Source organism: Carcharodon carcharias, chromosome 3 (assembly GCF_017639515.1).
Source record: "Carcharodon carcharias isolate sCarCar2 chromosome 3, sCarCar2.pri, whole genome shotgun sequence".
Classification (NCBI taxonomy): Eukaryota; Metazoa; Chordata; class Chondrichthyes; order Lamniformes; family Lamnidae; genus Carcharodon; species Carcharodon carcharias.
The window spans coordinates 82,837,099-82,861,680 of NC_054469.1; the positions used below are offsets into that span (position 1 = coordinate 82,837,099).

General features: G+C 51.3%; 1 protein-coding gene across 2 annotated transcripts in view; it reads right to left on the bottom strand.

Moving 5' to 3' along the window:
- LOC121276365 (biotinidase-like) overlaps window positions 1-24,582 on the bottom strand; it is a 31,912-nt gene that overhangs the window by 5,531 nt on the left and 1,799 nt on the right. Inside the window, exon 2 of one of the 2 annotated variants that reach the window (XM_041184684.1) lies at window positions 4,991-5,143. The exons of the other annotated variant lie outside the window; for it this stretch is intronic. Coding sequence (XP_041040618.1) covers window positions 4,991-5,143 — 153 coding nt within the window. The remainder of the gene's footprint in view (window positions 1-4,990; window positions 5,144-24,582) is intronic. 2 annotated transcript variants of the gene reach the window in all.

Below are 24,582 nucleotides of genomic sequence, written 5' to 3' on the forward strand. Positions count from 1 at the left end.
CAGTTGATGTAGTCCACCATGTGTAGCAACGGAGACCTGATGGGTGCAATTGACTGCACCCTGCATCTATGGGAATCCCGAGATCCAGGAGAATCCAATGGCCCTTCCATGCTGGCTGTCCCGCTCCCGGGTGAATAGCACAAAATTGTGTGCCATGGACAAGATGGCATCCATGGATGCATTTGTGGGTGGCAGATTGTGAAATCCCACAGAGGTCACTTATGGAGCCCTGACAGGAGCCACTGGCTTAGAAATTGAGCACCCTGGTCACTTTCACAGCCACTGGCAATGGATGCCCTTCATGTCCCCTTGGCACCAAGTCCTTCAGTAAGTGGCAGATGTGAGCCACCAGATCCCTAGACATGTGCAGTCGTTGGCGACGCTGGTTCTTGGTCATCTGCAGGAGTGACAGGCAGTGTCAATTGACCCTGGCTGATGCTAGGCACTGACCAGCCACGGCTCACTGTCACTCCTGGGTAGAGTTTTGCCCCAGCAGCCCTTCTTCCTGAGGTTGCTGCTCCTGCCTTTGCACGAACAGGAGCCTCAGTCATTCTCTCTCCGCAGCCTTCTTCGCTTTCTGTAGGCCATCAGGCATACAACCAGGTCACTACTCTCCTGATGTGGTTCTCCTGCAGCATGAAAGATAGAGAGTGACGTGGTTAGCATGGGTGTGCTTAGTACCTTCCCTGGCTCTGTGTGATGGCTTCTCAGAGAGTGCTGGATACCCCACAAATGAGTGTGCTGCATGGCTGCCCTGTCAGCCTGTGATATGGGGCAGGCAGCTCCTAACCGGATTGCTGAGATTGCAAGGAGCTGTGAAAGTCTCCAGCAGTGACTGCTGCATGGCCAGTTTTGTCAAAGAGATCGCACTATGTGTGCAGTCCAACTGCTTCACAGTCTATACCGGGTGGTGGGGGGGGGGGGGTTGGGGTGGGAAGTGGGGTGTAAGGCCTGGACCACTTGGTGGCACTTTGGTGCCTCCATGTTGTTGGGAGCCCGACCCCATTCATATCACTGTGGCTGTGCCTGAACTGTCTCAGTTGCAGAGGAATGGTCATTTATAGAGGTGTCCTTAATGCATGGCTGCTTCCCTCACCTACCCTGTCCCTCACCTCAATTTCTTGTGCATGGGATCCAACACCAGGACGGCAGTTGTCACCTGTCCCACATACCCCTCCACCCCACCCCCAACTATAGGCTGGGGTTGCCCCTGGACACCCCCCAACCCCCAAAAACAGTCACCTCTGAGATTGGGCAGCACTTCATCCAGGTCTCCCAGCGCCCCTGAAGCTTTCAAAGCAACAGGCGACCCTGGCAAGCTGTGGAGAACGCTGCTGCTCACTCACCTCAGTAACCCCAAAGTGAAGGCTGCCAAGTGCACATCGCCTGTGTGCTGTTGTGAAACATGTGGGGGTGCTTTCTTGCTGATGTGGACGGAGGATACCAGGGTTCCAAGAGCTTGGCGGGATGGCCTTTTAATGATATGCTGATATTTTACAATGAGCTCCCCAACGATCTTTGGCAGGAAACGCGGCCTGTCATCGGCGGGCTAAGCAGAAGATCGTGACCTGCCTTCCCGCCGTCGTGAAACTGATCGCGCCATGCACGGCACTTATCATGCCCACTGCCAGCAGGCATGGAAAATTCCGCCCCTCGCCTTAGAATCTTCTCCCAAACTGACACTTTCTCTCAGACGCCTTCCGCAAGGGTTCACCTCCATGGTTTCAAACTCTCCTTTCGATGTTCCTCTTCCCTGGGTCACCACATACATTTAAGCTGTCTTCCATGCACTCTCTCTCACCAACTAAAAATAGATAAGGACCCTGAAGGCTACATTTTGGTTTTCCGAGGCTCCTTTTTATTCGACCAACTCCTTTGTTAGGTGATGCAGTCAGGTTGTAACCTCACCGTTTCTATTAGTGTTGGCATATGGGCTGGAATCGTCCCCTCCCATCAACGGAGGGGTTGTGGGGTTGGGGGTGGACAGTACAATGCAACTCAAAAAATCGGTTTCCTGGCGGTCAGAACTTGCGGTCCCGACTGTCATGGTGAGATAACGACGGGTTGCCATTCCCATCAAAGGCCGTCGGGAAGCAGTTTAATATATCATTAGCAGCATTCAAGCTACCATCTGACCAGAATTGTTACCCCCACCCACCGCCAACCCCAAGTCGATAATCCATCCTGCCAGCAAGAGTTCACCCTGATCCAAAACATGACGTGGTGTGTGCACATGTTGAGACTTATTGGGATGCACGGCTGGAGCAGGTGAAAGGTGCACGGTGACCGGTTTGGGTGGGTATGGAGGGGGTTCATGGAGCACGGGGAGGGGAGGAGAGGGCAGCATCCATAGGTGGGGTGGGTGAGGCTATCTGGTGGGAGGTGGGAGGTGGGGTGTGGTTTGCGGGAGGAGGTGGGGACAGGGGGAGAAGGCAGTGTAAGCATGAAAACTTGGGGGGTGGGGGCAACTGAGGAGGGGTGCAAGGGCTGTGGGATAGCATGGTAGTGTGAGGGGGTTTGGGGAGGTGAACAGCAGGGGACCCAGGAGGTGGGGTTCAGAAGGAGAGGCCAATGCTATCTATCGTGGAATCCTATGGGGGTTAAACAGAGGATACTTGTGGTGGGAGGGAATACTTACAGTGAAAAGGGGCAGTGGGATGCACCCGTCGGTTGCAGGTGAAGGGCTGGTTTGGGTTGGTGGAGGGGACTTGGAAATGGACGCGGATCCTAGGGTTGGGCAGGATAAGGATGGGCATGGGCACTGTGACTGTGATGGGCTGCAGGGTTACGGGTGGGGTTCAAGGGTGACAGTTGGGAGGGGTCAGTGGTGATTGGGGGGGTAGGGTGGGGGGGTAAAAAGTGTTAGATACTGTTTAAAAGGAAACATGCACCATCCTGCTTCTGCAGCACTGTCTACTCCCATGATGTCCAGCTCAAGAAATACTGGTTGGGAGGAGGGTCAATGGGCGGAGTTGTAGGTAAACTCAACTGGACAATTGAAGGGGAACCCCAATGTACTTTCCTGACAAGGAAAAGGTGCTTCTATAGACTAGGCAGTGGAGGGGGAGGGAATAGCATGCATGGGAGGCATCTAACAAATGGTTCACAAGGGCCCTGGCAAAGATCGATGCCTCCATGTCCAAGCATAGTTCAGGGGGACATAGACCCAGTCCAGGTCAGCCCCTTGAATTGGGGGAGGTAATTGGGTTAAAGAGGGGGCACACCAGCATTAACATGAACAGAAGCGATAAAAACCCAGCTGTTCTCCATAAAGTGCAACTATACACTTATTTAGAAGTGTGCAAGAACTATTTACAATGATTGTACACCCATGCTGTGAGTGGACTTAGAACTGCTTCATTTTTCTTACGCTAGCACTATGTCTTGATTTTTTCTCAATGTAAGCAGCAGAGGCAGAGGCAGCCTGCTGACCACTATGTCTTCTTGTCTCCGATGACCTTGGCTGCATCCCCTAGAAGCCCCTGGAGGGCCTGGCCTTCTTTGGGACTCCTGCTCAGTGGTCCCAAGTGCTGTAGCTGGTGGAGTCACAGACAGGGAGAACTCAGAATGCCACAACACCCTTGGATAATCCTAAGTGGCCCCAGGGGTATTCTCCAGATGCTCCTCCTCCCTTTGGTGCCTTGACTCCTTTTAGCAAAGGGAACCTGGAGGGAGGTTGAGTTGCGCTGTCCCTCTCGCGCATGGCCATTGCAAAAAACTTGCCCAATGCATGCAGCGATGGAGTGCAGGTCTGTGCACATCTCCAGCAGAAACTAGGCATTCTGCTGGACCAGGTTCTCCAAGTTGCCCGCCATCCTCCCCATAGAGATCTCGATGTGCAAACATGTCAGTACCACTTCATCAGCCAGCAGATAGACAGTCTCCTCTGCCTCACTTGCCACCCTGTTGAGGGTCTCCGACACCCCTGCCTGATGTTCCCCAACCTTTCACTGCATCCCAGCATCTTTCCAGGACCGCTATCTGAAACAAACTTAGCATAAGCCTCTTCTCCTTACTGTCAGTGACCTTGACTTTCACTGCGTCCTCCTTCTGCGGATACGTGTCCATGCAATGACTACCAAAGTGTCTATCATCTCTACCCTCCTCTATTGAACTATTATCAAGCCCATTATGTTCATTTCAACTGCCCCAGCAGCCTCACTGCCCACCCCCACCATAGCAGCCTTGCTCTTTCCCTTCACATCCCCTTGGCAGACTCACTCATTTCCCCTCCCACTCCACCACACCGGCAGCTTCACTCACTCACACCCGACTGCCCTGGCTGCCTCACTTGCACTTCCCACCTTCCAGGCATCGCTTTCTCCTTCCCTCCTTCACACCCAACCCCCCACTCCACCTGACAGCCTTGCTCGCTTTCTCTTCCCTTCCCACCAGCCCCCTCCCTGTCAGACTCATTTGCTTTATCTTCCCCTCCCAACACTTTCTCTCCTGCCCACCACCCCCCTACTTCCGCTCCACACACCACCGCCCCCCCCCCACCCCAGCAGTCACACTTGCTTTCCCGTGCTCTCCCACACTCCAGCCCCTCAGCATTTCTCACTGCCGCCACTTACCTTCCCACTGCTCACTGCTTCTCCAATCACAGGCTTTTTCTCTCTTGCATTTCCTGCTGATAGGCTCACTAGTGAGATGCAATTAAGTCTACCAACAGCAAATGCGGGAGAGAAGCAATCCGTGATTGGAGGAACAGCTCCTCACAGATTCTGCCACTTCCACGAACAGGTGTGACTGTTTCCTGATTGGTCATCCCCCATGATTGAATTTTCCAGGGATTTTTGAGGGCTTTTAAGGGTGAAATCACCATCCTGTATACTCCAAACAGTAGATGTCAACGTTTTGCAAAGAACTCTTGGTAAATTGGCATCAATGCTGCCTAAATGCTTATAATCAAGAGTTCGAAAAGAAGTGCAAGAATATTTAAGATATAACAAGATACTTAAGTTAAGAGCAAACTCTGTATAGCTCCTACCTCTGTACCATTATATTCTGTTGGCTGCAGACAGGGATTCCATTGAACAACATTAGGATCTGGAATAGGCTCCAAATATGGAAACATAGAAGCTCTGGAATTGAACTGAAAGCCATGGAGACCATCCTCTGGAAATACAATTATCTTAACTCCCTGTAGTACAGATAAAAATAATAGTTTGATACAATAGCATGATCACAATTATAAAAACATCCTAAAATATAATGTACCACTGTAACAATCACTTTGTCAGGAGAGTGCTGTTACAGTACATACTGAAGGATGGTACTAATACAGTCCAGTACTTATTGGCAGGATAATGCTGATGTTATACTGTTATTGCAAAGTCCGTGCTCATACCAAACCAACAACTAATGTAATCAACATCAGTGGAACTTTACAGTACTAAGTTACATATCAATATGAGGCAGCTAAATGGTCCTGAGTGTCGCTAAGGATGGGAACCAAACCAAATTTAAACTGAAATTAAAGCATTTGCAGTACGCATTGGCCCTTTTTGAAACAAATGGTGTAAAACATTCTTCTACACATGTAGGCCTTGTCAAAAGGTCATAGGATCAAGCCCAATTCCAAAGACCTGAGCACTTAAAGTTTTGAGAAGTGATGTAAAAGGAAAGCACAAATGTTAAATATCTAATTGGAGCAGGTTAAATTCAGTAATTGAAAAGGGATCTGGCCCAGGGTAATGGAATCAAAGATTGGAAGCTAACTGAGTAAATGAAAAATGGGAAGTCTTCAAAGAGGAGCTGGTTCAGGTAAAACAGGAGAAGGTTTCTGCTAAATGTCAGGTTCATAATTCAGTAGTGAACCAAAGAACTCAAAAAGTACAAAGAACTGGAAAAGGAAATCAGATGGACAAAGTTCCTGTCAGGGAATGCATTAACGGTACATAAAAGGAAACCCAAAAGCCTTGATAAACATTAAAACCATAAAACCATAGCTAAATGAAGAGTGGGGCCAATTATGGACCAAATAGCAGATACTCTTGTGGCAACAGAGGGGATGGCTGAGTTAGCACATGAATACTTTGGGCCAGATTTTCACAGAGTCATGGAGACTCTGTGACCTTTAAAAGCAACAGATGGGACCCAGATCAGGAGGTCCCACTCCCATTTCTGAAGAATATCATTTTCACCTGTAGGGAAAAGGGGGTGGGGCACACCTCACACATTAGGGAAACCAAGCTCAGCAGGGCCATTTGAACACAGTGACGAGTTAAAAAAAAACATTTTTACTTTAGCAAGGACCTTAACCTACAGTAAGGAAGGCATGAATTTGCATGTGAAGGGCACATAGGTATGTAGACCTGTCAAGCTGTCAAGTAATTTAAATCACCAGCCCTTTAAGGACTTGGAAAAAAAACTGTGTCAGTGAGAGTTGAAAAGCAGTTTCAATAGACGTTTGCTGACATCACCTTAAGGGGTATCATTAGTAATAGTTGGCCGCTTTCCACAACCTATAATTATCCTAGCAGGGGTTGTTTTAAATTCACAGTTTGATTAACAGCTCCGAGATTATGAAAGGATTAGCTGTTTTGACGTGGGCTTATGAATACAAGTCTATTTGTTTTGATAATGGATTAAGCATTTGAGGGTTTTTAAGTTTATATTGAAAGTAGTAATAAATATTTATTTTATTTCATCCTAACATGGTTCCTAATGTCTGTATATAGTAGGTACTAGGTGAGGTAGCATGGGGGTATAAGGCAAAGGGTAGAGGGCATGTGTTGGCAAGTTGGAATAAAGATGCATTGAGTGCTATAAGGGGCAATGGTGGTGGTATGATTTGGTATGAAATTGGCATGGGGCTATAAGGGACCATGGAGGGAGGGGCATGAGTTATCATGGATGGGGCATGAGGAGTGGATGGGGGTGGGTGATGGAGTGTGAGGAGTGTGGGCTGGAGGTCCTGATATTTAACAACACAATTGGGACCAAGTCCCAGTAAACCGAGGCAGGCCATTTAAACAGCCGGCCTTGGGACTTGGCAGCCCTGGTGGCAGCCTCCGGTCTGCGTCCCGACTCCATCCCTCACCCACCCACCCAGGAGCAAAAATCGTGCCATTCGAAACACTTTTTTCTGAGGTGGCAAGCCAGAAAATTTCTCAATTTAAAATACCCACCTTGGAAGTGGAAATTTGACCCTTTATATCTGTCTTCACTAAAAAGATAATGCTGCAATTATCACAGTACAGGAAGAGGCAGTACAGAAATTGAATAGGATAAAAATAGACAAGGACAAGGTACTTGAAAGGTTGGCAGTACTCGAATTAGGAAAGTTGTGCAGATCGGATGTATTCCAGGTTTCTGTGGGAAGTCAAGATGAACATTCCACAGCCTTGGTTACAATCTTCTAAATCTCCTTCAGTACAGGAGATGTGCCAGTGGACTAGAAGATTAAAAAATGTTGCAACCCTACTCAAAAAAGGAGAGAGGAATGTACCCAGAAACATCAGGCCAGTCAGTCAAACATCTGTAATGGGGAAATTTTTGAAGGTAATCATCTAAGACAAAATTAAATGGTGCTCGGGAAAATATGAATTAAGAAGTGAAAGTCAGCAGGAGATTTTCATGTTCTGACTAACTTCATTGAGTGTTTTGATGAGATAACAGAGAGGAATAATGAGGGGAATGCAGTTGATGTGTATTTGGACTTCGCAAAGGCACTTGCTGAGACACCTTTGTTAGCAAATTTGAAGCCCATGGAATTAAAGGGGCAGTGGCTGCAGGGATATGAAATTAGCTAAGGGGCAGAAAGAAAAGAATAGAGGCGAATGCAGTCCATTTTAAACTAGACAACATTAAGCTGTACTAGTGAAGATTTATGTTCCAAAACTAATTTCACCTCCCTAGTCAATCTGTTCCAGTGCAGCTACAACACCAGCCTATTCAATGTAGAAAACTGCCCAGATATGCCCTATTCACAAAAAGGACAAATCTAATCTGGTCAGTTACCACTCCCCAATCTACTCTTGATCAGCAGTTTAGTGATGGTAGGTGGTGCCGACAGTGCTATCACAACCATAGCACTAACCTCCTCGCTGATGCTCAGTTTGTGTTCTACCAGGACCACTAATGTCCTGATATCATTACAGCATTGGTCCAAACATGAACAAAAGGGTACAGTATAGTGGTATTGTCACTGAGCCAGTAATCCAGAGACCCAGGGTAATGCTCTGGGGGAGTGGGTTTGAATCCCGCCAAGGCATATGGTGGAATTTGAATTCAATAAAAATCTGGAATTAAAAGTCCAATGGAACCATTGTTGATTGTTGTAAAAACCCATCTGGTTCACTAATGCCCTTGAGGGAAGGAAATCTGCTCTCCTTACCTGGTCTGGCCTACATGTGACTCCAGACCCACAGCAATGTGGTTAACTCTTAAATGCCCTCTAAACAAAGGCAGTTAGAGATGGGTAATAAATGCTGACCTAGCCTTGAATGAATAAAAAGAAAGAGCAAAACTTAGGTGGCGAAGAGAGTGTCTGCCCTTGACACCAAGGCAGCCTTTGACCAACTGGGTGTCAGGGAGCTCTAGTGAAATTAAATGAAATGGGAATCATTGGTTGGATTCATACCTAGCACAAAAGAAGATGGAAGCAATTATCTCAGCCCCAGAGTATCACTCTAAGCATTCCTGAGGGTGGTGTCCTAGGCCCAACCATCTTCAGCTGCTTCATCAATGAACTTAGCTTTATTTTAGATTGTAGAGGTCATGGGCTTAGAAGATGGTGTCAAAGGAGTCTTGGTGAGTTACTGCAGTGCATCTTTTAGATGGTACACATTGCTGCCACCATTCATTGGTGCTGGAGTGAGTGTTTGTGGACGGAGTGCCAATCAAGTGGGCTGCCTTACCTGGATGGTGTCAACATCCATTTTTACAGGATGTGAGCATCTCTGGCTTGGCCAGCATCAATTGCCTATCCCTGATTGCCCTTGAGAAGACGGTTGTGAGCTGCCTTCATGAACTGCTGCAGTCCCTATGGTGTAGGTACACCCACAGTGCTGCTAGTGAGGGAGTTCCAGGATTTTGACCAAGCTGCAATGAAGGAATGGCAATTTATTTCCAAGTCAGGATGGAGAGGGGAGTTTCCAGGTGGGGGTGTTCCCATGTGTCTGCTGCCTTTTTCCTTCTAGATTGTAGAGGTCGTGGGCTTGGAAGGTGCTGTCAAAGGAGTCTTGGTGAGTTACTGCAGTGCATCTTTTAGATGGTACACATTGCTGCCACCATTCATTGGTGCTGGAGTGAGTGAATGTTTGTGGATGGAGTGCCAATCAAGTGGGCTGCCTTACCTGGATGGTGTCAAGCTTTTTGAGTGTTGTTGGAGCTGCATTCAGCCAGGTAAGTGGAGACAATTCTATCACACTCCTGACTTGTGCCTTGTAGATAGTGGACAGGCTTTGGGGAGTCAGGAGTTGCATTACTCATCGCAGGATTCCTAGCCCCTGCCCTGCTCTTGTAGCCACAGTATTTATATGGCTAATCCAGTTCAGTTTCTGGTCAATAGGAACCCCCAGGATGTTGAACAATGGTAATGCTATTGAAGTGATGCCAAGGAGTGATGGCTAGATTCTCTTTTGTTGGAGATGGTCATTGCTTGGCACTTGTGTGGCATGAATGTTACTTGCCACTTGTCAGCTCAAGCCTGGATATTGTCCAGGTCTTGCTGCATTTGGACATGGGCTGCTTCAGTGTTTGAGGAGCAGTGAATGGTGCTGAACATTGTGCAATCATCAGCAAACCTTCCTGCTTCTGACCTTATGGTGGAAGGAAGGTCATTGATAAAGCAGCTGAAGATGGTTAGGTCTAGGACACTACCCTGAGGAACTCCTGCAGTGAAATCCTGGAACTGAAATGATTGACCTCCAATAACCACAACCATCATCCTTTGTGCTCGGTATGACTCCAACCAGCGGAGAGTTTTCCCCTTGATTCCCACTGATTCCAGTTTTGCTAGGGCTCCTTGATGCCACACTCTGTCAAATGCTGCCTTGATGTCAAGGGCAATCACTCTCACCTCACCTCAGGTGTTCAGCTCTTTTGTCCATGTTTGAACAAAGGCTGTAATGAGGTCAGGAGCTGAGTATCTCTGGTGGAACTCAAATTGAGCGTCAGTGAGCAGGTTATTGCTAAGCAAGTGCCGCTTGATAGCACCATTGATGACCCCTTCCATCACTTTACTGATGATGGACAGTGGTCTGATGGGGCAGTAATTGTCTGGGTTGGATTTGTCCTGCTTTTTGTGTATAGGTCATACCTGGGCAATTTTCCACATAGCTGGGTAGATGCCAGTGTTGTAGCTTTAATGGAACAGCTTGGCTAGGGATGCAGCAAGTTCTGCAGCACAAGTCTTCAGTACTATTGCCAGAATATTGTCAGGGCCCATAGCCTTTGCAGTATCCAGCGCTTTCAGCTATTTCTTCATATCATGTGGAGTGAATCAAATTAACTGAAGACTGGCATCCTTGATGCCGGGGACCTCCCGCGGAGGCCGAGGTGATCATCCACTCGACACTTCTGGCTGAAGATTGCTGCAAATGCTTCAGCCTTATCTTTTGCACTGATGTGTTGGTCTTCCCCGTTTGTGGAGCCTCCTCCTCCAATGAGTTGTTTAATCGTCCACCGCCATTCACAACTGTGTATGGCAGGACAGCCTGCTTACCTTATACATTTACCTTCTCTCCCTGGCCTGTCAGGCGCTTTTAAATTTGGCTGGACCTTTAACTTACCTGGTTTACGACAGCTAGTGCCATAACAAGGGGGTGCGGCCTCTTTACATTCAACAGAGCTGCCCTTGATTCTATGCGCCAGGCACTCATTGCACGGCTTGGATCTCACCTGGCCTGAGTCAGAATGTCGGGAGAAAAAGGTTTGAAAACATTTTCAGGTAAGAAAATCAGAGCAGAGTGGAAATCCGATTCTGAGTGCCACTCCATGGAAGTTCAGGCCCATAAGTATTATCAGGGCTGTTGGTGTTTTTTATTCATTTACGGAATGTGGACATTGCTGGCTAGGCCAGCATTTATTGCCCATCCCTAATTGCCCTTGAGAAGGTGGTATTGAGCTGCCTCCTTGAACCACTGCAGTCCATGTGGTGCAGGTACACCCACAGTGCTGTTAGAGAGGGATTTCCAGGATTTTGACCCAACGATAGTGAAGGAACAGCTGTTCCTGCTGCTGTGGGATTTTCTGTGGCTGTTCCTGCTACTGTGGGAATTCCAGCGGCTGCTGCTGCTGCTGTGGGATTTCCTGTGGCTATTGCTGCTGTTGTGGGATTTCCTGTGGCTATTGCTGCTGCTGTGGGATTTCCAGTGGCCGTTGCTGCTGCTGTGGGATTTCCAGTGGCTGTTCCTGCTGCTGTGGGATTTCCAGTGACTATTGCTGCTGCTGTGGGATTTCCTGTGGCTGTTCCTGCTGCTGTGGGATTTCCAGTGGCTGTTCCTGCTGCTGTGGGATTTCCAGTGGCTATTGCTGCTGCTGTGGGATTTCCAGTGGCTGTTCCTGCTGCTGTGGGATTTCCAGTGACTATTGCTGCTGCTGTGGGATTTCCAGTGGCTGTTCCTGCTGCTGTGGGAATTCCTGTGGCTGTTGCTGCTGCTGTGGGATTTCCTGTGGCTATTGCTGCTGTTGTGGCTTTTCCTGTGGCTATTGCTGCTGCTGTGGAATTTCCAGTGGCTATTGCTGCTGCTGTGGGATTTCCTGTGGCTGTTCCTGCTGCTGTGGGATTTCCAGTGGCTGTTCCTGCTGCTGTGGGATTTCCAGTGGCCGTTGCTGCTGCTGTGGGATTTCCAGTGAATATTGCTGCTGCTGTGGGATTTCCAGTGACTATTGCTGCTGCTGTGGGATTTCCAGTGGCTGTTGCTGCTGCTGTGGGATTTCCAGTGGCTGTTGTTGCTGCTGTGGGATTTCCAGTGGCTATTGCTGCTGCTGTGGGATTTCCTGTGGCTGTTCCTGCTGCTGTGGGATTTCCAGTGACTATTGCTGCTGCTGTGGGATTTCCAGTGGCTATTGCTGCTGCTGTGGGATTTCCAGTGGCTATTGCTGCTGCTGTGGGATTTCCTGTGGCTGTTGCTGCTGCTGTGGGATTTCCTGTGGTAATTACTGTTGCTGTGGGATTTCCTGTGGCTGTTCCTGCTGCTGTGGGATTTCCTGTGGTTGTTCCTGCTGCTGTGGGATTTCCTGTGGTTGTTCCTGCTGCTGTGGGATTTCCTGTGGCTGTTCCTGCTGCTGTGGGATTTCCTGTGGTTGTTCCTGCTGCTGTGGCTGTTCCTGCTGCTGTGGTCATTTCCAGTGGATGTTCTTGCTGCTGTTTTTTTGTGGCTGTTCCTATTATTGTGTTGCTGCCTTCCCTCAAGCTCTCTTCCATCCTCTGTGCTGTTGGGCACCTGAAGCCTGCAGTGCCTGAGGCCTGGAGAAGAGACAGAGAGGAAGAGAGAAGAGCTGTTGCTGCTGCAGGACAGGGAGGCAAGGAATGTTTGGTTTAACATCCGAGGTGGGTGTCTGGACTTCTGTTTGTTGGGGGCGGAAGACAGCTGCATGTTTTCTTGGGGAAGGAGGGAAAACCACTGCAGAGACTTGGGGGGAGAAGGGATGTGTGTGTGTGTGTTGGTTAAGGTCTTGCCGCCAACCACCCCCCCCCCCCCCACCCCCTCCCCCCCCCACCGGTTCCGACCATGTCTGAGTCCAGGTATCTGGTGCTCCCTGGTGAAGAGGGACAGGGCTGACTCCTGTGTGCCAGGAAGTACCGGCTGCCTGTTGAAGACATCGCCCTCTCCCTATGGGAAGAACATCGAGTCCCCATCCACAATCCAATCCACCAAGTGACACCCACCTACCCTTTACCCTTTCCCTCCTGTGTCTCCCTGTCCTTTATCCCTCTCCCTCCTCTCCTCTCTGTTTTTTTTCATCCCAGAGGGGGAGGCTGCACCATCCTCTCCCCCTCTCCCCAGGGTAGGATATTGCTGCATATAGAGCTGGGGGTAGGTGTGGCTCAGCCCCTATGGCTGTGACAGGGTTGCCTGTAGCCGGGACTTCCCGGGTGACGGTGGAGGCGGTGCTGTCATTGATGGCAGGGCTCCTAAGAAAACTTACACAGGTGCAGCTGTTTCTGCGGCCCCATCACCCTTCTGCCTCCTCACCAGGGCCTTGGGGGTGAAGAGCTACACCCACCTCGACATGACGATCGAGGCCTGCCTCGGGGCTATGGCTGGGGCTGTTGGCCCCTCAGCTGTAGTTGCTGCCTTGAAAATATACGGCAAAGCTGTAATATTCCTGAGGTCAGAGCGGGTGGTGCACCTCGCGCTAGAAAAGGGGCTCACTGTGGTGTGATGTTTTTGGCGCTGGACCCCTTGGAGGCCATGGCCCAGAGGATCATACTTTCCAACGTCTTACCCTTTGACCCCAGTGAACTCCTCCGCCCCCACCTCCATCCACTGGGGGAGGTTAGCTCAGAGGTTGCATCAATCCTGCTCAGCCTCAAGGATGCGACCATCTGACACGTCTATTCCTTCCAGCACCAGGTTTTTGTTCACCTGGCCCAGGAGGAGTGCACTGAGAGGGGTCTTATTGTGGGATTCCAGGGGGTTGCCTAGAGGGTCTCCTGGACTTCGGATGGCCTGCAATGCCATGCCTGCAAGGAGGTGGGGCATGCCTGTAAAAACTGCCCCACCTCCAAGTCTGCCAGCACCATACAGGCAGCCATGGCTGGCACCGTTGCTCCACCACCACTCCATCTTCCTCCCCGTAAGGGGAGGTGCCGCCAGGAGCCACCACCTTCACGGCAGCCGGCGAGGCAGGGGGAGAGCCCCAGCACCGTAAGAAGGTGCAGAGGAAGATCTGCCACTTGGAGCCGGTCCTCAGACACCCAAACCTGCCCTGATCCCCAGATTCCTGAAAACACCGCCTCAGGGGTAAAGATATCATCCGGCCCCAGCAATGTGTCTGCGCTTGCTCCCGGGCCCGAGTGCACCTCAGCACCATGTGCTGGGCCTGGCGTCGTCCCCGTGCAGGTTCCCGGGTCCGGTGGCAGTGGGGTGTGCGACCCTGATCCAGCGGTCCTATTAAAGAAGGTGGACCTGCCCAAACCCCAGAGGGCGGAGCATCTGGAGAGACTGGACAAGGCAGTGGGCCCTCGCAGATGGAGGTTTCCCCAGCCCCCAGCCTACCCCAGAAGAGATGCCACCCCTCAGAGGGGAAGGACCTCGCGACTCGCGACGTCGGATGTGTCCCCTGCCCCAGTGAAGTGATGTCTCCGCCCGTGAGTCCTCGCTCTGCCCTCTGGGGAAGCCTGAATCCTCGACCCCTTGCCGCAATCCCCTGAGCAGGGCACCTTGCAGTGGTTCCCCACCCTGACCCACCTTGCACCCAACGTGCCATCTGGCCCACCAGGGGACTGCAGCAGTCCCTTCACGGCCCCGACCACTGGATCATCGGGGGGCATTAGCAAGGGAGGCCTTACCGGTCCCTCCCAACCTTCAGCGTTGGGTGCCTCTGTCTTAGGTCTGGAGCATTTTCCGGACTTGCCAGGTGACCCAGTGTCCAGGGGGGAGCAGGGCTCTGAGTCACCGCCACCCTTTGGCACATGTCCCCAAGAGGAGAGACCCTCTTCCCTTGGTCCTGGGGTGGGATCAATGTGGAGGTGGAGCTGACGGCAGCTCTGAACCAGCCCCCATTCTCAGTACGGGGGACAGTTTAGAAGCTGGAGGCGACAACCTGAAAGAGGACCTGGAAGGGGTTTTGGTGGTGAGCACTGGGAATGCCTTAGAATCATTGTCAGGTGAGCTGGTGGATCCCCCAGTGCTCCGCACTGATTCTCCCCTCATCCCTTTATGGGAATTCCAGGATTTTTTAGTGCGTAATCGTGCATACCGGGTCCAGTCAGCCCTGGACCGGTGGCATTCTTTTCCTCTGGTGTTCTGGTCCACCCACGAGGCCCTTGAAGCCCCTGGGCTGGACTAGAATGCTAACAGGAGGGTCCAGAAGTTTCTCGCTGGGCCCCTGAAGGAGAGGAAGTACTAAAATAGCCTTCTCCTTCTTACACTAGGCATGATGATGGTAGCACATACTTCTGACAATGAAGACAACCATAGCCAGCCTCAACATCCACGGCAGCAGGGACGCACAGCGCAGGTTCCAGAACTTCTCGTTCCTCCGGGACGGGAAGTATGCGATGTGGTTCCTGCAGGAAACCCAAAACGTTCCAGGAGACAAGGCTACGTGGCTCCTGGAGTGGCGAGGGGGGTCTACATCAGTCACCTAGCCTCCAATTCTGGCGGGGTGGCTATCTTGTTGGCCCCGCATTTTCAGCTGGCGATCTTGGGGGTTAAGGAGCTGGCGCCAGGCTGGTTGCAGCACCTTACTGTGCGCCTGGGGGGCGCAGTGCTTCACTTTGTGAATGTGTACTCTCCCCTGGGCGCGCAGCAGCAAGCGAGCTTCTTTGAGGAAGTGTCCACTCAGCTTGGCTCCATCAAGGCGGGCGAGTGCATCGTCCTCGTGGGGGGATTTCAACTGTACCCTCGGGGCCAGGGACAGTCACGGTGCCCAGCACCACATGATTGGTGTGAGTAAGTTGAGGGTCCTTTGACTTGGTGGACGTCAGGAGACATCTCCATCCTGACTCCAGCGTTTTCACCTTTGTGTCACCTGGAGTCGGAGTGTCCAGGCTCGACCGCCTTTACATTTCTAAGGTGTTTGCGTCCTGCGTTCTGTCGGCATCTGTGCGGCAGGTGCTGTGCATGGACCACCCTCTGGCGTGGGCAGAACTCATTCCATTCTGTGCTCGGATGGGGTCTGCATACTGGCACTTTAACAACCTGCTGCTGAAGAACGACTGCTTCCTGGACACGTTTCGTCGTTTTTGGGCCGGCTGGAGAAGGAAGCGGGGAGGCTTCCCCTCCTTGAGGCTAAGGTGGGACATAGGCAAGGACCACGTCTGAGTTTTCTGTCAGGAGTATACGAGGGGGTGAACAAAGAGGTGGAAGCCCAGGATTGAGGAGTTGGAGAGGGAGGTGCTCGACCTGGAGGCACATGTCTGTCAGCCCAATGTGGCCCTGGCCCTGCGGCTGGCATACGAAGAGAAGAAGGGCACGCTGCAGGACCTGCAACTCGTCTGGTCTTGGGGCACATTTGTGAGATCACGGATCCGGTTCCTCAGGGACCTGGACCGTAGCTCCCCCTTCTTCTACTCGTTGGAAAAAAGGCACGGGGTCCGTCAGCAGCTCCTTACGCTGCTGGCCGACAACGGATCCCTTGTCTCGGATTTGGTGAGTATCAGGGCCATCGCCAAGTCCTACTACACTGCTCTGTTCTCTCCGGATCCATCCAGCGAGGATGCTTGCAGTGTTTTGTGGGAGGACCTGTCTCAGGTCTGCCTGGAGGGTATCAGAAAGCTTGAGTCCCCAATAAGTCTGGGGGAGCTGACCGGCGGCTTTGACAGATTCTCCAGGGGCAAGACCCCAGAGCTGGATGGGCTGACTGTGGAGTTCCTCAAGGCATTCTGGGATGTCCTGGGGAACAACAATGCGGGGGTCCTGCAGGAGGGTACTGCAACCAGGGAGATGCCTCTCTTGTTCCGCAGGGCCGTCACTGCCCTGCTGCCTAAGAAGGGGGATCTCCATCCACTTAAGAACTGGTACCCGGTCTCCCTTCTCAGCATGGATTACAAGATCTTTGCCAGGGCAATGTCTTCTCGCCTTGGCACCGTGCTGGACCACATGATCCACCCTGACCAGTTCTACATGGTCCTGGGCTGCACCATCTTTGATAATACCCATCTGGTCCAGGACATTATCCACTTCTCCCAGAGGACTGATCTGTCGAGCGCCTTCCTGTCTCTTGACTAGGAGAAGGTGTTCGACTGGGTGGATCACAAATATTTATTCGGCAGTCTGCAAGTATTCAAGTTCGGGATGCATTTGGTCACCGGGATCCAACTTCTTTATGCTGCCGCAGGGTGTCTAGTTCAGGTTAATTGGTCCCTGACGGCGCCCCTTCGCTTTGGGAGAGGTGTGTGCAGGGATGCCCCCTGTCTGGTCAACTGTATTCTATCCACGTGGAGCCTTTCCTGCACCTCTTGCGGAGGAGGTGGTCAGGATTGGTTCTGCACGGGCCGGGCATTTGGGTGGTCCTTTCGGCTTACGCCAATGACATGCTCCTCATGTTCAGCAACCCGGCTGACCTGCGGAGGATGCGCGAGTGCCAGGAGGCCTACTCTGCCACGTCTTCTGCCAGGATCAACTGGGGCAAGTGTTCTGGACTCCTGGTCGGTCAGTGGCAGATGGATCCCCTACCCGAGGAGCTCAGGCCTTTCACCTGGAGCAGGACCAGCCTCCTCTGCCTAGGGATCCACCCCTGCCATGCTGAGGAATCCTGGCCGGCGAATTGGTAGGAGCTGGAGACGAAAGTCATCGCTCGCCTGCAGCGCTGGAGAGGACTGTCTTATCGGGGTCAAGTTTTGGTCATAAACCAGCTGATTGCCGCCATATTGTGGTACTGGCTGGTCATTTAGGGAAGGTGTTCAGGCACTGGTGTGCCAATCACCCAGGTGGTGACTTTCCACCTTCAGAACCTGCAACCATACCTTTACGTTGAGCCCCCTCCGAGGTGATGTGCCCTGGCAACGTATTTCTTCTGCCAGGTGCACGGCCTGAATTATGACATGCAGTTACTGTTTGTAGACCAGAGAAGCCTTCGTGGCCTGTTGCAAGTGTTGCCCATCTTTTACCAGGACCTAATCAAAGCCTGGAACATGGTCGCCTCACAACGCAGATCTCCCCTGTCAGGAGTAGCAGCTATTGTCAGTGAACCGCTGCACAGGAATCCACCCTCCGTCCTTTTCAGTGGCTGGCATAGAGGAGGGCTGTGGCTGCTAGGGTGACCAGGATTGGGGACGTGTTGGGTGCCAGAGGAGTGGGCTGGATAATACCACAGGAGTTAGTGAATTGCATATCTGTGGGCATCCGGCTTGCGGCCGATGCCATTCAAGACCTTCGGACGGGTGTGCCCATCCTTAACATCATACTGGGTCTCGAGGTGGCGCAGACACTGCATGTTCCCACTCCAGGGACACCCGACCGCGAACATAACCGTGGAAGAGGGGATATTCCTCCAGCCAAGCGTACCCCTGTTTGGACGGAATTCCACATTGGCCCCAGGCCCTGAAACCTCTCTCGGGAGCCAGTGTCCTGCAACCTGAGTCACCTCGGGGAAACGCCCTCCGTGATCTTCAGCACGGAGCGAAGGGGTTTCCTGTACGGGCTGCTGCTGCACACCCTTCACTTCCTTGCCCTCGCCCACCGCCTGGACATGCCCTGGAGTGCCTTGTTACCGTCTGGCGGCGGAGATCCCCAGTGGGAAGTTGTCTATGGGGGGTGTCCTCCCACTTTCCATCGGGGGCCTGGGTGGAGGGTGTTGCATGCAGCAGTCCCATATAACCATAGGATGTGTCGGTTCAGGGACTCCCAAGATACCTGCGTCTTTTGTAGCCTTGTGAAGTCCGTGGACCATGTCTAAAAAGGCAGCACTCCCTTTTAAGTTATTTAAAAAAACCTTTTACTGATGTTTTGTTTGCACTTCAGCCCCATGCTCCTGATCTACGGGCACCCGATGCGGAGGGGTGGGTCTGGGAGGGAGGAGGACCTCCGTGTGAACCTGCTCCTGGGCCAGGCAGCGGGCAATCGAAGGAGTCATCTGACCCGACTATCTGCCCCTCTTCCATGGCTACGTTCATGGCCGGGTGTCCCTGGAGAGGGAGCACGCGGTGTCTGCCGGCACCGTCGAGGCCTTCCATGCTCGGTGGGCACTGTGGGAACTGTGGTGTTTTATTGACCCTCTTAGTCACATTTTGGTTTAATGTTTGTAAGTTTCCTTTAAGTTTGTATTCGGTTTTTCAGCCTCCCTAATTTAGGGGCTGCGTTAATTTTGTCCCTGATTTTGTTCATTTCATTTATTTGGTTGACTCCAAAAGAATTAAAAAATCAGTATTTTTCATATGTAATGTTTTTCTGCAGTAGGCTTCGAATTTTTCCATTATTTTTTTCAAGTCATTTTGTTTCTCATCACTTTCAAGCGTGAATATGTTATAGACTTATAAGTCTTCTTGTCCTGCTACATTAAGAAAGACGGAAGACTGTACTGGAGGATCTTTTTTTATCACTGCCTGTCGCTGTGAGGTGCAGCTCAAATCACTGCCAGAACCACCTCCAGTTTTCGGTGAGATTGCCTCCAAACTGAGCTCTGTCAGTGGTTTTGCAATCTCCATTGTTGCGTTTAGTTTACTTCTGTCACCATGTCTTGTTTCTTGTTTCTTTTTTTAAATGATGCACACAGGCCATCGACATTGTAGTTGAGCTAACTTTATTGATAACGTGCATTTTTTTTTTATTCCTTCATGGTATGTGGGCATCTCTGCCTAGGCCAGCATTTATTGCCCATCCCTAATTGCCCTTGCCCAGAGGACATTTAAGAGTCATCAGGTGGCATTTAAGAGTCAACCACATTGCTGTGGGTCTGGAGTCACATGTAGGCCAGACCAGGTAAGGACAGCAGATTTCCTTCCCTAAAGGACATTCGTGAACCAGATGGGTTTCTGTGACAATCGGCAATGGTTTCATGGTCATCATCAGGCTTCTTAATTTTTATTGAATCCCATCTGCTATAGTGGAATTCAAACCCACATCCCCAGATCATTATCCTGGGTTTCTAAAATACTAAAACAAAAACAGAATTACCTGGAAAAACTCAGCAGGTCTGGCAGCATCGGCGGAGAAGAAAAGAGTTGACGTTTCGAGTCCTCATGACCCTTCGACAGAACTTGCGTTCGAGTCCAAGAAAGAGTTGAAATATAAGCTGGTTTAAGGTGTGTGTGTGGGGGGCGGAGAGATAGAGAGACAAAGAGGTGGAGGGAGGGGTGGGGGGGTGTGATTGTAGGGACAAACAAGCAGTGATAGAAGCAGATCATCAAAAGATGTCAACGACAATAGTACAATAGAACACATAGGTGTTAAAATTAAAGTTGGTGATATTATCTAAACGAATGTGCTAATTAAGAATGGATGGTAGGGCACTCAAGGTATAGCTCTAGTGGGTTTTTTTTATATAATGGAAATAGGTGGGAAAAGGAAAATCTTTATAATTTATTGGAAAAAAAAGGGGAAGGGGGAAACAGAAAGGGGGTGGGGATGGGGGAGGGAGCTTACGACCTAAAGTTGTTGAATTCAATATTCAGTCCAGAAGGCTGTAAAGTCCCTAGTCGGAAGATGAGGTGTTGTTCCTCCAGTTTGCGTTGGGCTTCACTGGAACAATGCAGCAAGCCAAGGACTGACATGTGGGCAAGAGAGCAGGGTGGAGTGTTGAAATGGCAAGCGACAGGGAGGTTTGGGTCATTCTTGCGGACAGACCGCAGGTGTTCTGCAAAGCAGTCGCCCAGTTTACGTTTGGTCTCTCCAATGTAGAGGAGACCACATTGGGAGCAACGAATGCAGTAGACTAAGTTGGGGGAAATGCAAGTGAAATGCTGCTTCACTTGAAAGGAGTGTTTGGGTCCTTGGACGGTGAGGAGAGAGGAAGTGAAGGGGCAGGTATTGCATTTTTTGCGTGGACATGGGGTGGTGCCATAGGAGGGGGTTGAGGAGTAGGGGGTGATGGAGGAGTGGACCAGGGTGTCCCGGAGGGAGCGATCCCTACGGAATGCCGATAAGGGGGGTGAAGGGAAGATGTGTTTGGTGGTGGCATCATGCTGGAGTTGGCGGAAATGGCGGAGGATGATCCTTTGAATGCGGAGGCTGGTGGGGTGATAAGTGAGGACAAGGGGGACCCTATCATGTTTCTGGGAGGGAGGAGAAGGCGTGAGGGCGGATGCGCGGGAGATGGGCCGGACACGGTTGAGGGCCCTGTCAACGACCGTGGGTGGAAAACCTCGGTTAAGGAAGAAGGAGGACATGTCAGAGGAACTGTTTTTGAATGTAGCATCATCGGAACAGATGCGACGGAGGCGAAGGAACTGAGAGAATGGGATGGAGTCCTTACAGGAAGCAGGGTGTGAGGAGCTGTAGTCGAGATAGCTGTGGGAGTCGGTGGGTTTGTAATGGATATTGGCGGACAGTCTATCACCAGAGATTGAGACAGAGAGGTCAAGGAAGGGAAGGGAAATGTCAGAGATGGACCACGTGAAAATGTTGGAGGGGTGGAGATTGGAAGCAAAATTAATAAATTTTTCCAAGTCCTGACGAGAGCATGAAGCGGCACCGAAGTAATCATCGATGTACCGGAGAAAGAGTTGTGGAAGGGGGCCGGAGTAGGACTGCAACAAGGAATGTTCCACATATCCCATAAAGAGACAGGCATAGCTGGGGCCCATGCGGGTACCCATAGCCACACCTTTTATTTGGAGGAAGTGAGAGGAGTTGAAGGAGAAATTGTTCAGTGTGAGAACAAGTTCAGCCAGACGGAGGAGAGTAGTGGTGGATGGGGATTGTTCGGGCCTCTGTTCGAGGAAGAAGCTAAGGGACCTCAGACCATCCTGGTGGGGGATGGAGGTGTAGAGGGATTGGACGTCCATGGTGAAGAGTAAGCGGTTGGGGCCAGGGAACTGGAAATTGTTGATGTGACGTAAGGTGTCAGAGGAATCACGGATGTAGGTGGGAAGGGACTGGACAAGGGGAGAGAGAAGGGAGTCAAGATAACGAGAAATGAGTTCTGTGGGGCAGGAGCAAGCTGAGACGATCAGTCTACCAGGGCAGTTCAGTTTGTGGATTTTGGGTAGGAGATAGAAGCGGGCCGTCCGAGGTTGGGCGACTATCAGGTTGGAAGCTGTGGGAGGGAGATCCCCAGAGGAGATGAGGTCACTGACAGTCCTGGAAACAATGGCTTGATGTTCAGTGGTGGGGTCATGGTCCAGGGAGAGGTAGGAGGAAGTGTCTGCGAGTTGACGCTCAGCCTCCGCGAGGTAGAGGTCAGTGCGCCAGACAACAACAGTACCACCCTTGTCAGCGGGTTTGATGACAATGTCAGGGTTGGACCTGAGAGAATGGAGTGCAGTAAGTTCAGAGAGAGACAGGTTAGAATGGGTGAGAGGAGCAGAGAAATTGAGACGACTAATGTCGCGCCGACAGTTCTCAATGAAAAGATCGAGAGAAGGTAAGAATCCAGAGGGAGGGGTCCAGGTGGAGGGAGAATATTGGAGATGGGTAAAAGGATCCGTTGAACTGGGAGAGGACTCCTGCCCAAAGAAGTGAGCCCGGAGACGAAGACGGCGGAAGAAGAGTTCAGTATCATGCCGAGCCCGAAATTCATTGAGGTGAGGGCGTAAGGGTATGAAACTAAGTCCTTTGCTGAGCACTGAACGTTCAGCATCGGAGAGGGGAAGGTCAGGGGGTATAGTGAATACACGGCTGGGGTTGGGATTGGAAGAAAGGGTGGGGACGGAGGAACAGGCAGGTGTGGGGGGTCCTAGATGGGTGTTGGTGTCGATGAGTTGTTGTAGCTTGCGTTCCTTAGCACTTGAGAGAAAGAGAAAAAGTTTCTTGTTGAGGTGTCGGATGAGCCGAAGGATATAAAACATAAAACATTTCTCGGACTGCTGTTCCCGTCACATTCTGAAATCCACTCTCAGTGCCATGCGCTGCCATATGAACACACTCGACCTCTCCCTCCAGCAGCACCGCCGTACCCTTTTTCAAAGCTGCGCGTGCCCCCAGTTTCATTTTATCCTTCGGCTCATCCGACGCCTCAACAAGAAACTTTTTCTCTTTCTCTCAAGTGCTAAGGAACGCAAGCTGCAACAACTCATCGACACCAACACCCATCTAGGACCCTCCACCCCTGCCTGTCCCTCCGTCCCCACCCTTTCTTCCAATCCCAACCCCAGCCGTGTATTCACTATACCCCCTGACCTTCCCCTCTCCGATGCTGAACGTTCAGTGCTCAGCAAAGGACTTAGTTTCATACCCTTACGCCCTCACCTCAATGAATTTCGGGCTCGGCATGATACTGAACTCTTCATCCGCTGTCTTCGTCTCCGGGCTCACTTCTTTGGGCAGGAGTCCTCTCCCAGTTCAACGGATCCTTTTACCCAGCTCCAATATTCTCCCTCCACCTGGACCCCTCCCTCTGGATTCTTAACTTCTCTCGATCTTTTCATTGAGAACTGTCGGCGCGACATTAGTCGTCTCAATTTCTCTGCTCCTCTCACCCATTCTAACCTGTCTCTCTCTGAACTTACTGCACTCCATTCTCTCAGGTCCAACCCTGACATTGTCATCAAACCCACTGACAAGGGTGGTGCTGTTGTTGTCTGGCGCACTGACATCTACCTCGCGGAGGCTGAGCGTCAACTCGCAGACACTTCCTCCTACCTCTCCCTGGACCATGACCCCACCACTGAACATCAAGCCATTGTTTCCAGGACTGTCAGTGACCTCATCTCCTCTGGGGATCTCCCTCCCACAGCTTCCAACCTGATAGTCGCCCAACCTCGGACGGCCCGCTTCTATCTCCTACCCAAAATCCACAAACAGAACTGCCCCGGTAGACTGATCGTCTCAGCTTGCTCCTGCCCCACAGAACTCATTTCTCGTTATCTTGACTCGCTTCTCTCTCCCCTTGTCCAGTCCCTTCCCACCTACATCCGTGATTCCTCTGACACCTTACGTCACATCAACAATTTCCAGTTCCCTGGCCCCAACCGCTTACTCTTCACCATGGACGTCCAATCCCTCTACACCTCCATCTCCCACCAGGATGGTCTGAGGTCCCTTAGCTTCTTCCTCGAACAGAGGCCCGAACAATCCCCATCCACCACTACTCTCCTCCGTCTGGCTGAACTTGTTCTCACACTGAACAATTTCTCCTTCAACTCCTCTCACTTCCTCCAAATAAAATACCCGCATGGGCCCCAGCTATGCCTGTCTCTTTATGGGGTATGTGGAACATTCCTTGTTGCAGTCCTACTCCGGCCCCCTTCCACAACTCTTTCTCCGGTACATCGATGATTACTTCGGTGCCGCTTCATGCTCTCGTCAGGACTTGGAAAAATTTATTAATTTTGCTTCCAATCTCCACCCCTCCAACATTTTCACGTGGTCCATCTCTGACACTTCCCTTCCCTTCCTTGACCTCTCTGTCTCAATCTCTGGTGATAGACTGTCCGCCAATATCCATTACAAACCCACCGACTCCCACAGCTATCTCGACTACAGCTCCTCACACCCTGCTTCCTGTAAGGACTCCATCCCATTCTCTCAGTTCCTTCGCCTCCGTCGCATCTGTTCCGATGATGCTACATTCAAAAACAGTTCCTCTGACATGTCCTCCTTCTTCCTTAACCGAGGTTTTCCACCCACGGTCGTTGACAGGGCCCTCAACCATGTCCGGCCCATCTCCCGCGCATCCGCCCTCACGCCTTCTCCTCCCTCCCAGAAACATGATAGGGTCCCCCTTGTCCTCACTTATCACCCCACCAGCCTCCGCATTCAAAGGATCATCCTCCGCCATTTCCGCCAACTCCAGCATGATGCCACCACCAAACACATCTTCCCTTCACCCCCCTTATCGGCATTCCGTAGGGATCGCTCCCTC